We start from the raw sequence: 14,818 nt of genomic DNA, 5'->3' as shown, positions 1-14,818 counted from the left end.
AGAAACCGACTAATCCACCCCCTCACCTTTAAAACCGGTTAATTAACCCCCCGAGAGCTCTAATACTGGCCAAATCACCCCCTAATGCCAATTCGGGTGGTATTCGCCGGTGGTTTTGCTTGCGTGGCTCTCCACTATTGCCACGTCGGCTTGGTAGGGTGGCTCTCGGACTTAACTGCTCCTCCTGTTTGTTTGGGCCTCGTTCCCTTCTTTCCTTTCGACGAGACGGCGTCACGGCGGCGGCGCAAGAGGCAAGACGTGATGATCGCCGCTTGAGGAGAGAAGCAAGACTACTCCAGGTGAGGCGCTCAGCTTCTCCCTGCCCAGCACACACGTCCTTCTCTGTGTAAACCACGCACTGAAAACTGGCGCCTGCAACAATCCTTTCTGAATTCAGATGTCACACGCCTATCTAGATAGTCCTCGATGAGTCAGGTGATTAGTACTAACGCACCACAGTTGCACTGGACTAATGTGTGTTTAGTAAATGTGCGTATACCGTGATCATCTCTATGCAGTTGAACAGTCTAGGTTCTAAAGATTTTAAAGCAGTTTTTTCAAATTCAGAAGATACGACTTGGCTCCCTCCAGGCAACTGCCATTTTCCAAGTTGTTGATTGTTGCTCCATGACTAATCTGGACTGACATCTTAGTATTATTTTCATGGTACTTGTGTGATCATAATTAAACAACCAGCTGGCCGGCGAGCTACAGTGCAAATTGAAACAGCTGCTCTGCAATCAGCAGTTTTCCTTTAGACACTTGCTAGAATTGACAATCAATAACCCAGGTTGATGCCTGCCTGCAGGTATTCTAGAAGTAATCATTTTTTGCTGAATACCTTGTATATTTCAGGCTGCACGAATACCTTTAGCATGAGCAGGATGGGAGAATCTTAAATTTTGAAATAAACTAAACTCATATCAACTCTGTTACGTATGTTTCAGAAATTTGTAAGTATTCAGAAGCAAATAATTGTGCTCCTAAATTCATTTTAACAGGACTTATATATGTGCAGAGGGCTTATATATTTTGTATTTATTTCGTAGATATGAAACCACTTGGTTACCTATCTGGTCGGCAGGCACAACCGGGAGAGGGACAACAGGCAAAACAACAAGAGGAACAATGTCCAGAAGAGAAGCAAAATTCAGAGGAATGTAGAGGAGATGCGGAGGATATGCATGAGGTAACTGAAGAAGCACATATATTTCATCGACCATAGAAGTTGCCAGTTTGTAGGAAGATTGTGAAGGGAAGTAGTTCCATAGCAGGAAAATCAAAGGTGGCTGAAGGAAAAAGAAATAGAGGAGGTGAAGATGAATCCACAAGCAGTGATAGTGATTATGAGGTTGATTTAGAAGAAGAAGACAATAGTTCTGCTGATGATGAAGAAGCAATTGAATTCAGAAAATATGCAAGGGAACTCAAGAACAAGGTTAGGAACAAAATGCTTAGAGAAGAGGATGAGAAAGCAGTTGATGTGCCAGAGGATTTCCTTGTCCTAGAGGATTGCAAGCTTGATGATGGTGATGGTGATGTGACACCCTATTTTGACAGTACAGATGATTTATCTTATGATGAAGCAAGTGATGGGGATGACATGCCTAAGAGGAAGAAGACAGAGCACAAAGTTTATGATAGCGCTTCTGAAATTCCTTTATTCTCTGTTGGCATGGCCTTCCATGACAGTAGGGAGTTCAAGAATGCATTGGTCAAGTATGGACTGAAAACATATCATCACTTGTTATTTCCAAAAGACGAGAAGAAGAGAGTAAGCGCAAAATGCAGTTGGCCTGGCTGTCCTTGGAGTATTCATGGGTCCATTACCAGCAGGTCTGATTGGTTTCTAGTATGGAGGTATAACAATGAGCACACATGCATTCCAAGAAAGGACAACAAGCTGGTCACATGCGGTGTCATTGCAAAGAAGTATTTCAGGCAAATCAGGGACAATCCATCATGGAAGGCAGAGCACATTCAACAAGCTGTTCTTCAAGATCTAGTGGCTGATGTGTCCATCTCCAAATGCAAAAGAGCAAAGAAACTTGTTATGGAGAAGATAATTGATCTATCAGATGGTGAGTATGCTCGGGTTTATGATTATCAGCTTGAATTGCTTAGAAGCAACCCCGATAGCACTATTCACAGCAATGTGTTTGAAAGAATGTACATGTGTTTAGATGGTTGCAAGAAAGGATTTCTTGCGGGATGTAGAAGAGTGGTGGGGCTAGATGGATGTTTTTTGAAGGGTGCATTTAAGGGGCAGTTGCTTTGCGCAATTGGCAGAGATGCGAATAACCAGATGTATCCAATAGCTTGGGCTATAGTAGAGGTTGAGAGCTATGATTCCTGGTATTGGTTCGTTGAGTTTCTTCAAAAAGATCTCCAGATAAACGACAATGGTGAAGGATTGGTTTTCATCTCTGATCAACAGAAAGTGAGCTAAATATATTTTACTCAAATATTTGTTATTGTATATATGATACAAAATTAATTCTCTTACTCTCTTATTGTCGTTATGGATGTGAGATTATTTTCTTATGATACAAAATCTTCCCTTATGTAGGGTCTCATCAGGGCAGTCAATGAGCTTGTGCCCCATGCAGAGCATAGGATGTGTGCAAGACACATTTATGCTAATTGGAGAAAAGAACACAGAGACAAGGTGTTTCAGAAAATGTTCTGGGCATGTGCAAAGTCATCAGATAGAAGCCAATTCAATTACAACAGGGCTAAGCTTGCACAAAACACAGTAGAAGGTGCGAGAGACATGATGAAAACTTCACCAGAGCATTGGTGTCGAGCATACTTTAAGATTGGCTCCTTCTGTGACTCAGTTGAGAACAACATGTGTGAGTCATTTAATAATGCCATCATGAGATCACGGTTCTACCCTGTAGTAACGGCAATGGAAATCATTAGAAAGAAGGTCATTGTGAGGATCCAACAAAACAGAGCAAAGTTTCAGAAGTGGCATGGTACCATTTGTCCAAATATTTTTAAGAAATTGAAGGTGAATATTGAAAGATCCGCTAGGTGTCAAGTGTTGTGGAATGGAAAGGATGGGTTTGAAGTACAGGAAGGTGAGCACAGGAGATACACGGTCAATCTAGAAAACTGGACATGTTCATGTAGATATTGGCAACTTTCAGGCTTACCTTGTTGTCATGCAGTGAGTGCAATCTACACATGCTCTAGAGATTTGGACCTATACATTTCACCTTGCTACTCAATAGCTGAGTATGACATAATTTATAATCATGTTCTTCAGCCTGTGAATGGACCAGAAGATTGGCCAATTTCTGAAAAACCTAGACCTCTTCCACCTAAGAAAAGAACTCAGAAAGGCAGGCCCCAGACAAAGAGAAGGCAGGAAGAAGGAGAGAAACCTAGGGACCCATCGAAAATGTCACGAGCAGGCACTCAGGTCACATGCAGGGCCGGTCCTGAGATTTTAGGGGCCCGGGGCGAAACCAGAATCCGGGGCCCTTTGTACTTTCAAAAATTATTTTCAGTATATACTTTGCGCAACTTCAAGATTTTGCTTCTACACCATACTACTAACAAATCATGTAGGGATGATTATCATTTTCTATAGAAGAATAATGTTCGATTACTTCATGTGCATTCGTTTGCATGTTACCGAAAAAGGCTTTCGCCCCACTTTATATATAAAGCACCAATCCCTTCCTTTACACTGCTCCTTTACACTGCTGAAGTCCTTTAACAACACCAGACAGAGTAATGAAGTTTTTACTAACTGGCTTATCAGGTTTGATCACATTAGCATTATCATGTTCTTATTTTATTGACAGTGTGCCAACTAGTCCTAATTAATCCAACAGAATCGACCACATAGTCATATATTGGGCTGTGTCTTACATTTCGTTGGTATTTTTTCAGAATGAAAAAGTGAATATAATTTCGCATTGCAAGTGCATACAAACACTACCTTTCATCAAACAGTTTTACACAGCCAAGATGCAAAAAGCTGAAAGCTACAAAACTTTCCTTGCATCAAGAGTTTACATGGTATCTTACGTACCTGGATGTGGCAGCCCGGCAATGTACCACTGATCCTTGTACAAATCCTTGAAACTGTTCACAGGCTTCCACGCCTGGTTCTGAGGATTGAAGACCATGATCAAGGGGACCTTCGCTTTCATACTTGTGTCGTTCTGTGCAACACTACGGCCGACAAAAGCCTCACCACGTCAAGCAGCAGTTCTAGGACATAATTTAGGGCAAAATCATTAAGGAAAAAGACGTCTTATCTGAAATCGTCGGCGGATGGCGTAGGCTGGAGCTGCGGCATCGATGTGCCATGGTGTGGCGTGGGTATCTAGTGTCTGCTCCATGGCGGCGGCCAGTGGCTGCGGGTGATTAGGTTTCCAGGAGATCAGGCGAAAAAATAGGAGGCTACAGGCGAGGATGGACGATGGTCATCGTGCGTGATCAGCGTGGGTGATCGATCTCTCCCAAACGTGATCAGTGCACGTAACGTAGGCCCAATTATCATTTTTTTACGAACTAGAGCCCAATCGTATTAACAGGGAAGAGCACAAACCTGGGGGGCCCCCATTTTCGGGGGCCCGGGGCAGCCGCCCCCCCTGCCCCCCCCCCATCAGGGCCGGGCCTGGTCACATGTTCTAGTTGTGGAACCCAGGGGCACAACAAAAGAAAATGTACTAACAACAATACTGCTGGCAATAAAGAGCATGCCAACTTCACAAGAGCAGCTACAAGGAGAAAGGAAAATCAAGCAAGAACAGAGGTGCCCCCTTTCTCTCTTCTTTTACTTGCATTTTCTTCCTGATATGTGCAAATGTGCTCACATTTACTCTTTTTCAACACAGCAAGCTCATGTCCCATCAACACAACAGAGTTCAGCTCCTGGTCCATCATCAAAGCAAGCTCCTAGAGCATCTAAGCCAGCAAATAGGAAGAAGGTCTCAACTTCACAAAATGGTCCTTCCACTTCACCTTTCTTTGAGAGAGCAAAGAATAGAAGGAAAGCACAGACACAATAATTGAACTGCTAGTTACCTAGCTACAGTGAAATAAATATGAACTTGTGGTACATGGTTCACTGTTATGGATGCTCTGGTTCATGCTATATTATGTAAGACTGGTACTAGTAGCACTTGGTCCCTATTATGTGACACATGTACTGTTCTGTGATGTGGGCATGACTTGTTCTTATCTGACTTCACTGCTGTGTTCAGAAAAATGTGTTCTTCCAAAGTAAAGCTGAAACTGTACAGATAATTATCGCCATGTCTTGTTTATTAATTCTGCTATTGCCAATTTGCAATAATGATGTTGAATGTAATAAAATGCTGTCAATTTGCAAGCATGATAGTTGCAACACCAGAGTACATTCAGTTCACAAAAGCTTTCATTCATGTCACAAGAAAATATTGCATTCAGATTACATATGTTTACGCATATGCAACAGTCTGTAGACTCAGAAGTACACTCCCTAAATAAAATGCTTTCTCTGAATTCTCTAGTTCTCAACTAAACTGGGACAACAACACCAACAAGAGAAGATAAACATTTTTACTCATACTAATTCTCAATCTCAAGTAAACTGAATTCTCTCTTCTCAGGGCATCAGTCCATGCCTACAAAGAGTATACTATACATCATTTGGGCCCCTGGGAGGATCCTGTGTGTAGTTTTTCTGCAAGTACGGATGCACTCAGCAGGCTTCAGTTTTGGGCTCTGCCAAATCCTGGTCTATTCAGATCATGTACAAGGAACGACTTGGTGAAATTGTTCACCTTGTAGCCCCCCTCCACCTGTGGCGCTTGACCTGAGTCCCTGATGATCTCTAGCCTGCAATCACCAACAGAAAACGCAAGCACTGTTATTCTCTTATCCTTTTGTAGATAAGCTATGTTATTAGTATCATACAGGATTCATGTAAGCTAAATCACTCCTTGCCTTTTGCATTTGCAGTTTGTAGCCAAAATCGATGGGGAACACCTAGTCCTTGTCTCCCTTGAGAAGTAAAATACAAAGAGCAAATCGAACCAACGACACATTCTACTCGTAATTTTTTCCCAAAGAAAGCAAAACAGGGCATAGACTTCAGAAAAGGAAAAGGCTTAAAGTTCAGTATATCTGCACTTGTACTGTCCCAAATTAATACTCACGAAGTCACAATGTACATCAAACAGGACCTCCAAGATGAGACTGTGCTACACCGTTCAGCCATGGCGAGGGCGGTCCTTGTTCAGGGCGCCTCCAGGTCATGGGAGAATGAGGGATCGGGGAGGGGGGAGGAACTATGGAGGTGGGCGGCTATGGCGGCGAGCAGAGGGGCCGCCCTGGCGGCGAGCAGGGAAGGAGAGGAATCAGAGAGCAAGGCACATCTTAGCTTCAGCCGGGTGGGCATGGCGACGAACAGGGGAGGAGGAAGAGATGAAGGATTGGGGATTGGATGAACCAAGAACAACCAGCGGCCCGTGCTCATATCGCCTCGCGCCCCATACCAAGCCGACGTGGCAATATTGGAGAGCCACGCAAGCAAAACCACCGGCGAATACCACCCGAATTGGGATTAGGGGGTGATTTGGCCGGTATTAGAGCTTTCGGGGGATTAATTAACCGGTTTTAAAGATGAGGGGTGGATTAGTCGGTTTCTGAAATCTCAGGGAGTGATGTGGACTTCTTTTCAGTAGGTAGTGACGTGAGAAGTTAGCAGCGTGTATACTGGACGCGTGAAGTTGGGTGTATATATGTACTCCCTCCGGTCCTTTTTAGTTCGCATATAAGATTTGACTGAAGTTAAGCCTCGTAAAGTTTGACCAGCTTTGTAGAAAAAAGTGTCAACATTCACAACCTAAAAATCAATACCACTAGATGTGTCATGACTTAAAGTTTCATATTATATAACTTTAGCACGGCAGATGTTGATATTTTTTCATATAAATACGGTTAAACTTTATGAAATTTGACTTCAGAGAATTCTAATATGCTGACTCAAATGGAGGGGCTCTTTACCCCCTCTCTCTTCTATAATATAAAGTACGCACACTCGTGCGTTTTTTTTTTTTTTTTTTGAGGAATCACCGGGGGAGTCCCCATCTATATATATTACTCAAGTGGCCAAATTGGGCCAAGCAGTGGTAGATTACAGATTACAAGGGCACGGCAAGCGTGGTAAGATAACCAAGCCAAGACCTGGCAGCTAGCAGGATCTCTAAAGCGATGCGAGAATAACTCAAGGTCACTTACAATGTTCTGAATGGTAGTACGAGGAGAGTGATCTTCAAAACGGAAGACAGCAGCGTTTCGGGAGTCCCAAATCTTCCAGTGAACGACGAGTAGCACTTCCGGCCAGACCATGCTGTCTAGCTGCTGCGGGGGGTGGACCAACCATAGATCCTGGAACCTGGGAGTAGTGGAAAGGCCTAGTTGGCCCCAAATCTGCAGAAACCGCGTACAAGCAATGAACAGATGAGTCGTGTCTTCAGAGGGGCCAGCATATCGTGGGCAGCTGGCAGCATCATCCATGTGTTTGAAGGACAGGTTTGCACGGGTGTTTAGTCGGCCGCGAAACAGCAGCCAGGCGAACAGTTTGATCTTGTGCGGAGCTCTGGACCTCCAGATTAGGTCAGCATGATCATCCTCAGTATCTTCACGTATTCGAGAAAAGTAAGCTTGATTTGTGCATGGAGACTCACCTGGCATTCATCCCCTGTTGGTAAAAGTGCCTGTCATCTAGAGAAGGAAAAACTACCCTGGCATAACAAAACTTTTTCTTAAAAAAGCCTGATTCTGAGAGTCGTCCTACACAATAATCAATTCCGCACATAGATTAAACAGAACAAAAATTGTGATGGCAACGTGCTGAGATGCATATCAGTCATTTCATGGCCAATGACGCGGCCGACGCCTCAGCTATCAATGACAAGGGTTGGCGGGCGTGGAGGCAAGCGCCAATGTCGAACGGGTGCAGCTGAGCGCCATCAAATATGAGATTGACTCCTGGTAAGACCACATCCTTGGTATCGGAATCTTCTGAATCAGTTTTTGGAGAAGGGGATGGTTGATCTTCAGTGCCAGATCTTGTAGCAGCCTCATACACGGGAGTGAGTGCGTGGGACCTATCAGAAATCGAGCACATGGCGATGAGCCGTCGACAAAATTAGGGCTACAACAGTAGCATTGTTAATTAACTACTCCCTCTATAAACTAATGTAAGAGTGTTTAGATAACTAAAGTAGTGATCTAAACGCTCTTATATTAGTTTATGGAGGGAGTACTACATAACACAAGTTCCATGTTGTTGTCAAGTTTCTTTGGAAAATACCTGAGGATGCTCCCATCAAAGCTCAGAACTTCAGTAAAGCACTTCTGCCGTCTACCGAGCTTCAGCCTGACATGTTCACCCGGTGACGTCCCTTCTTGGGTAGGCGATGATGGATTATGGAATGGACTCCATCTTCCACTCACAATGTTCATGAGTTGGAGTTGGCGCGGAGAGTTCTTCGAGCCTCCCCGCTGATTTAATAGCCTTGCTGTTGGACCGGTTGCTTGGTACTCAGTGCAAAGTTCGCGCAACCTCTTCCTCACTGTCTGCATAGACTCATAGTGTTCGGTGAGATCATCTTTCTGAAGCATATTTGAGTTGACGACCCTTTCACATATTCTTTCACACAGCTTTGGATTGAACAAAGGAATTCCGAATTCCAAGTTCAGAGGTATCCACTCATAACTTTCCTTCTCTGGAGGTTCACTAGATTCGCTTACCCTGTGAAGCCTTACTAGGCGAAGGTAACCAACCGTGCTCAACTCAACTTTACTGGATAGATCTTCCAACAAGGCAATCAAATTTGACATCTGCCCCTCAGGCAAATCAGTTCCGGCTAACGCGGATGTGATTGACCCATCAGCATTTTTCAGGGGCAATGGGACATCCATGGTTACGAGGTTTCCTGAGTCATCAAGGTCCTTTATGCCCAGTGGTTGCACTATCACGGCAGAATGTCTTGTCATTGAGTTCAGGTAGTGCAGAAGAAGGCCCCCCCTTACCAGGTTCTCTTCAAAGTTTCCTCCTAGTCCACCCACCACAGAGTGATCCCAAGACCATATTAGTGCCTTTTCGCAACCGGCTAATGGCTCGGGAAGCAGCCGCAGACGCTGTCCTTTCATGAAAACAGCAGAGAGCGGGCCACAACTACCAGAAGTATACAAGGCAAGCTTCATCCAAGGTGTCATTGAGGAGTAAGAAGGCGGACCGAAATGTACTGGTCCTGCAGTGCTGGGTAGAACTGATGAATGTGGAAAAGGTATCATAGAGACCACAATGTCATAGTCCCTAAGAAGTAATCTTTCCAGCGTGGATGGCGCCAGTGAAGCTAAGCTCTCGCAGCGGAGAATGTTGACTCGGTAATTTCTTTTAGTCTTCCGCACAGCTGGGCCATCCAGTTCTGTAGCCTGGCTATTGTCATTTTGATTAACCATTTGCCTGCTGTCAAAATCATTTTCGGCTACGCTTTCCATCCCTCTTGATATAATACTTGAAGGTGACGACGCCTGTGAATCAACCGTTGGGTATTCCTGTTGTGGTGTGTCACCATGTTGGCTTCCGTTATTCCCGACAACATTATCAGCGCCCTCCTCAATGTTTTTCTTGCTTAAAGGGGAGGACAGATCATCCTGACAGTTTCCGTCACTAGATTCATTTGGTGAAGTTCCACCGGACAGCAAACACTCAAGGAAGCATCGCAGGCTAAACGCATGGTTTGCGAATTCCTGGAGTACACCCTCAAACTTCTTTCCTTCTAAACTGGCTAGATCGTTGCATAGATCAGCAATGCAAGAATAGCCCAGTTTTCCAGCCTCATATAGCGTAACAGCGTGAGACTTCAATCCTGCAATAGTGAAGAAAGATCAGTACACTAAGCTAATTCAATGGAAGGTTGCATCATAAAGTTATAGTGCAGTTCAAGAACAAGCTTTACAACCATCACTAGGAATCTTTGGGACTATAGCTCCTTCAAGATAAAAAATGTTGAACATATTTTTTGCTTAAAGTTTAGAAAGTGTAGGGATTGGAGTAGCAAGGTGATCTAGCCTGGAGATAGAGAGCCCATCATCAAGTATGAAGTTACATTAGCATCCACAATGAAGCCCACATAAGCAGTTCCAGAGATTTTCCTGGGTCCATCACAATCACTGCTGAGCAATTCTGGACAGGATCTTTCTGAGTTGATGCTCATGCGCGAACCTTCTTCGTCGTCACCAAGAACGTTACTGGGCAATGCAGTAGCATTTGAATCTCTAAGAGCGGAGTCTGTATCCAAAAGCTTTACGGCCCATCCCAGTCTGCAGGCAAATGATGCAGCTGCCTGGAGTTGATAAAGGTCAGCCTGTAAAGTTTTAGCCAATTCAGCAACTGTGGCATTTTCACTTGATACAACAAATACAGCATATAGTAGCCTGCAGTCAAGAAAATATGAAATGAATTTAACAGCAACAGGAACTGATAGCAATGCAGATCAGTTGAACAAGCAACCATACTCATTAAATTGAATAAGAAACAATCATGCTCATTATGCGCAAGACTAGTGAAGGCAAACTACTCACTCTTCAATTGGATCTTCGTACGACTGATCCTTATTTGAAACAAAACCTTCAAGTCTTGAAACTGAATCAATGGTACAAGTTTAGAACTAAAGCATCATCAAGTAGTAGGTTTACATGTATAAGTCCTAACTTTTGGGTAAATTAGGTTGTAACTTGATGCGATAAAATGACATTGGCAATGATCTCCTAAAAAAAGTGTGAAAGTTATGAGCCTCCACCAGATAATTTCTTTGTCAGCACAAACTAGCTGACATGAGACAACTGCACCAATGAGTTATGGGCCAATTCACGCAATAAAATTTAATGCAGGGCTGACCAATAACAGAAATCCTATATATTACTCTGAAACGGTCCTCTGGATAAACAATAGCACAAATTGGTTTGATTCCAAACCTCTGAAACGGTCCTCTGGATAAACTGGCACATCGAAGTATACCCCTCCTCTTCTGTAAAGACAATTTATAACCTCTGGATCAAACAGAACATATGAATTGACTTCCTCCTTACATATTTTGTCTATTGCTATTGTTTCTTCCTCAGAAAGCTTCTGCAGTAATATTACAACATCAATTACCACAAAGAAAAGGTATTCTTGTATAATTATCTATCTTATGGAGAAACAAGTTCTAGTAAAACCTATGTCATCACACAGTAAAAAAAACTACGTCATCACGTAAAAAAAAATTATGCCATATTCACTATTTTCTTTCTTATACACAATTAACAAGAACGTTCACCCCTGATGAATCTTACCTTAAACTCTTCCAATGTGAAGTTGACGAAACGGACTCCCCACCAAGGTTCTATTGCTAAGTCTGCAGGTTGTGCAGGCAGTAGCTCTTTCGCAATTGATTTGCTCAGCTTCCACATTATCTTCTGAAATGCCGGAAAGTGAAAAGAAGGGATTATATAACAAGAGGAAAAGAGGACACTAGTTTGGGTATGTTCACTCTTCGGAACATATGAAAATCATCAATGTGTTCAACTGATAACCTCACATCCAATCATGTATCTCAGCAGTAATACTCGAGTAAATTTCACTTTTAACCCTCTACTTGTGCTCGAGTGACAGCAGCTACCCCCATTTAACAAAATTTCCTTGAGTTAGAAAACTTAAGAGGTTTATTCGACATTTTAGTATTTAACATTGAACCCCATTTTGTCAAAGAGTCCCCACGTTTCAGGCCTGTGTGGCTGCTGAGTGAGAGGCTATGCATGTGGATGACATGTCACAAAATATTAGAAACTCGTTACAGTAACAATAAAAATATTGATAAAATCATATCTCACTCATTTTAACTTTAAGTTGAGTGACAGGTGTTCCTAAAAGAAATTACAACTTAATTGTCTACAATATTTTTTATTTTCTGAAATATAATCTTGAATTGTGTTCGAGGTACTCTGAAAATCCTTAGTAAGTCTAACTTAACCTCAGTTATAGTTATTTCTCACCAGTAAAATTCCAATAATTATGCCAATTGGAATCTTTGTTCAGGGACACAGGAAGGACACAATATGCTAATATACCTTCGATTTGCACTTATTCATGATATCGATAAATTCATTTCTTCCAACACCAGTAATCCTCAGGGCGTCAGCAGCACTGAAGTTTGGAATACTGTCATATGGTTGCTCTGCAGGTATTTTCAGCAAGTTTGAATCATAAAGAGAAAAATTAGCATATTAAATAAAGTAGTTTCTGCAACATATACAATATTTAGATATGTCTTATAGAATAATCTACGCTAGTAATTGGTAGCAAGGATAATAAAACTGGCGTACAGTAAACACACATCAAAGATATGCAGTACAGCAATTGAAAAGGTTTTCATATAACATCATAGAATTAACCAAACTATAGTCTCATTCGCAAAAACAAAAACAAATTATAGTCTCAGTTATGAAAATGAACAATATACCCTACATTCCACAATATTAGTCCAACTACCTATGCGAACAGACCAAATGGGTGCATACTCTTTGTAATTAAATAAAATATTTGAACCAAACTCTTCTCAGTAATAGAAGTTTTAATACACTTAAAAAATGATCACATTTGACAGTCTAGTAGAAACAATTAATATAGCCCTGGGGCTTCACTGATGCCCAAGGTGGACATATACGAATGAGTACGGGTCATATGCAATAAACCACAACTATGAAGTACTAATTGGATAAATGATTCATATAGATTTGTGAAGAATGGGGTAGAAATATTCAGATGACACATCAAGGCTGCTGGGCACGAATGTTGGTCAACTAGCAAGTAAAACAACTCAAAAGAATGTGATGACAGAAAATGCTTTGCCTTCTATTGATACAAGTGATTACCATTCTTCATAGCTTCAAAAAGGACGTCACAATAATATTTGAATGCTGATATCCTCATTACTCGACAGATGTAGTCTGCGAGATGGTATGGGTATAACTGCAAATATTTTTGTCAAAGTAGCAGTCATGAATACCTTAAAAAAAATCCAGCCTAGAGAATGCCAAAAGAGAATTGGTTGGACAACCGAGGAAAAATAAAACCATGATACAACTGCAAGAGCTATTGATCGAGAAAACAACCCAAGAGGAGTTTAAAAAGAATTAGGCCGATGAATTTAGATTTGATCTGCAGTCAGCCAAAGCATAGTGTTTCACAATTTGCAGGTATGAGTGACAATGCAAAAGTGTGGAAGATGCTAGTAAACTAGTGAAAACTGGCTCTGACAAGATATGTGCAAACCAGTAAGTATCTTATCATAAGTAATTACGGAAATAAGAAAATCTAGACAACATACTGCTAGATTTCTGCAGAGATAGCGCATCAAATCCTCGTAATATTCCCCCTCTTTGCATACTTTGCGGGCAAAAGAGTTGTTCCATGGCAGTCGTTTCCTTATACAATAATCTACAATCCTGCCAGTAAGTACAGAACATCAGGCATCTGAGGAATCATTTACCATTTGCAAAAAGAAAAGGTAAGTTCTGCGTCACCAAGTCCGCGACTAGGTTACACGTGCTAGATAGTTCCCCGCAAAACAGAAGAAGAAGAAGCGTGACATTATATAGTTAGCCTTTGCTATTAACATAAGCTGTTGGTAGGTCTAGAAAACACAAGTTAATCATCGTACTACATGGACAGGTGCAGTTGGCAGCGAAGCATGTAGATTCGACATAACATGTATTGACTGGCCGCGTGTAAGATGTGTGTGTAGTACGACTTGCCAGCCTCACATTGGAATGGATGCCATTTTACAGATCATGAACTCTGCGGTGTTATGCTGCTTGAATTCTTCCTTGAAATTTCGCAAACCATCAACATGAATGGCTAGAGTTTAGACGGGGGCATTATCAGTTTGTCTTGCCCGAACCAGCATTCCAAAATGCGTGCGTGCCTTAACAAACAAGGATTTGAAGAATGGCGTCGCCCCCGTTTCTTGGTACGAGCGATCGACTGCGCGAGACGGCCATTAACGCGGCCCCAGGAGGATCGGCGGCCATTAGATTGATCCGCGTTAATCGGCGTGTGTGCGTGCGTACCTGCGGTGCCACTCGTCCTTGGAGACGACGGCGGCCTGGATGCGCTTGGGGAGGGTCTCCCAAGGGCACTCGTCCCTGATGGCCTTCACCATCATCTGCTCCTCCACCGTCGCCGCCATCTGCTGCTGCATCCTCCCCCTCCTTTGCTTGGATCGATCGGACAATGCGGGCGGACGGAGCGACTCCGATCCTAATCCCGACGAGAGGAAGAAAGAGGGAGAGATGGGGGAGGCAACAGACGCCGCGGGCACACCACGTACGTTCGGTCTCTTTCTTTCTTTTTTTTGCGAGGACGGAGGACGGTCTCTTTCTTTCTCTCCTTTTCTTCGACAAAGGGCGTTTTTAGAGTATCTCAAAACAAAATGTACCATAGGATACAAATCATAATAAGCTACACCTGATCTTTATATAACTAAAATCCATTTTACTTGGAAAAAAATGTTTGTTTGTCTTATCTGTACCAATATAAAAAGATCCAAAGGGGTAGATCCAAACCATCCCGACCATCAAATCATGTTATCTAGCGGTTCAAATCGCTCTAATTTTGAGCACCAAACACGTTTAACGCTCTAAGAGCAACTCCAACGCAAGGACCCTAACGAACACCGATTTTGTCCGTTTCGTGTCCGTTTGGGTCACCTGTCCGCCTAGTGAACATGAGGCGGACAAGCCTTGTATCCAACGC

The 14,818-nt window shown here is 42.7% G+C and overlaps 1 protein-coding gene across 1 annotated transcript; it reads right to left on the bottom strand.

Moving 5' to 3' along the window:
* Positions 1 to 7,211: 7,211 nt before the first annotated feature.
* LOC119276236 (protein FAM91A1-like) lies at positions 7,212 to 14,392 on the bottom strand. Its single transcript, XM_037557266.1, has 10 exons — positions 14,134 to 14,392; positions 13,392 to 13,509; positions 12,937 to 13,033; positions 12,133 to 12,239; positions 11,359 to 11,481; positions 10,999 to 11,152; positions 10,606 to 10,666; positions 10,094 to 10,458; positions 8,327 to 9,890; positions 7,212 to 8,120 (listed from the first exon to the last, which is right to left on the bottom strand). The coding sequence occupies exons 1-10, from the start codon at positions 14,262 to 14,264 to the stop codon at positions 7,880 to 7,882; spliced, it is 2,961 nt and encodes a 986-aa protein (XP_037413163.1). The 5' UTR covers positions 14,265 to 14,392; the 3' UTR covers positions 7,212 to 7,879.
* Positions 14,393 to 14,818: the final 426 nt, after the last annotated feature.

The sequence above is a fragment of the Triticum dicoccoides genome, chromosome 1A (genome assembly GCF_002162155.2).
Source record: "Triticum dicoccoides isolate Atlit2015 ecotype Zavitan chromosome 1A, WEW_v2.0, whole genome shotgun sequence".
Lineage (NCBI taxonomy): Eukaryota > Viridiplantae > Streptophyta > Magnoliopsida > Poales > Poaceae > Triticum > Triticum dicoccoides.
The sequence above is the reverse complement of the archived record's forward strand: the minus strand, read 5'-3'. Positions and strand labels throughout refer to the sequence as shown.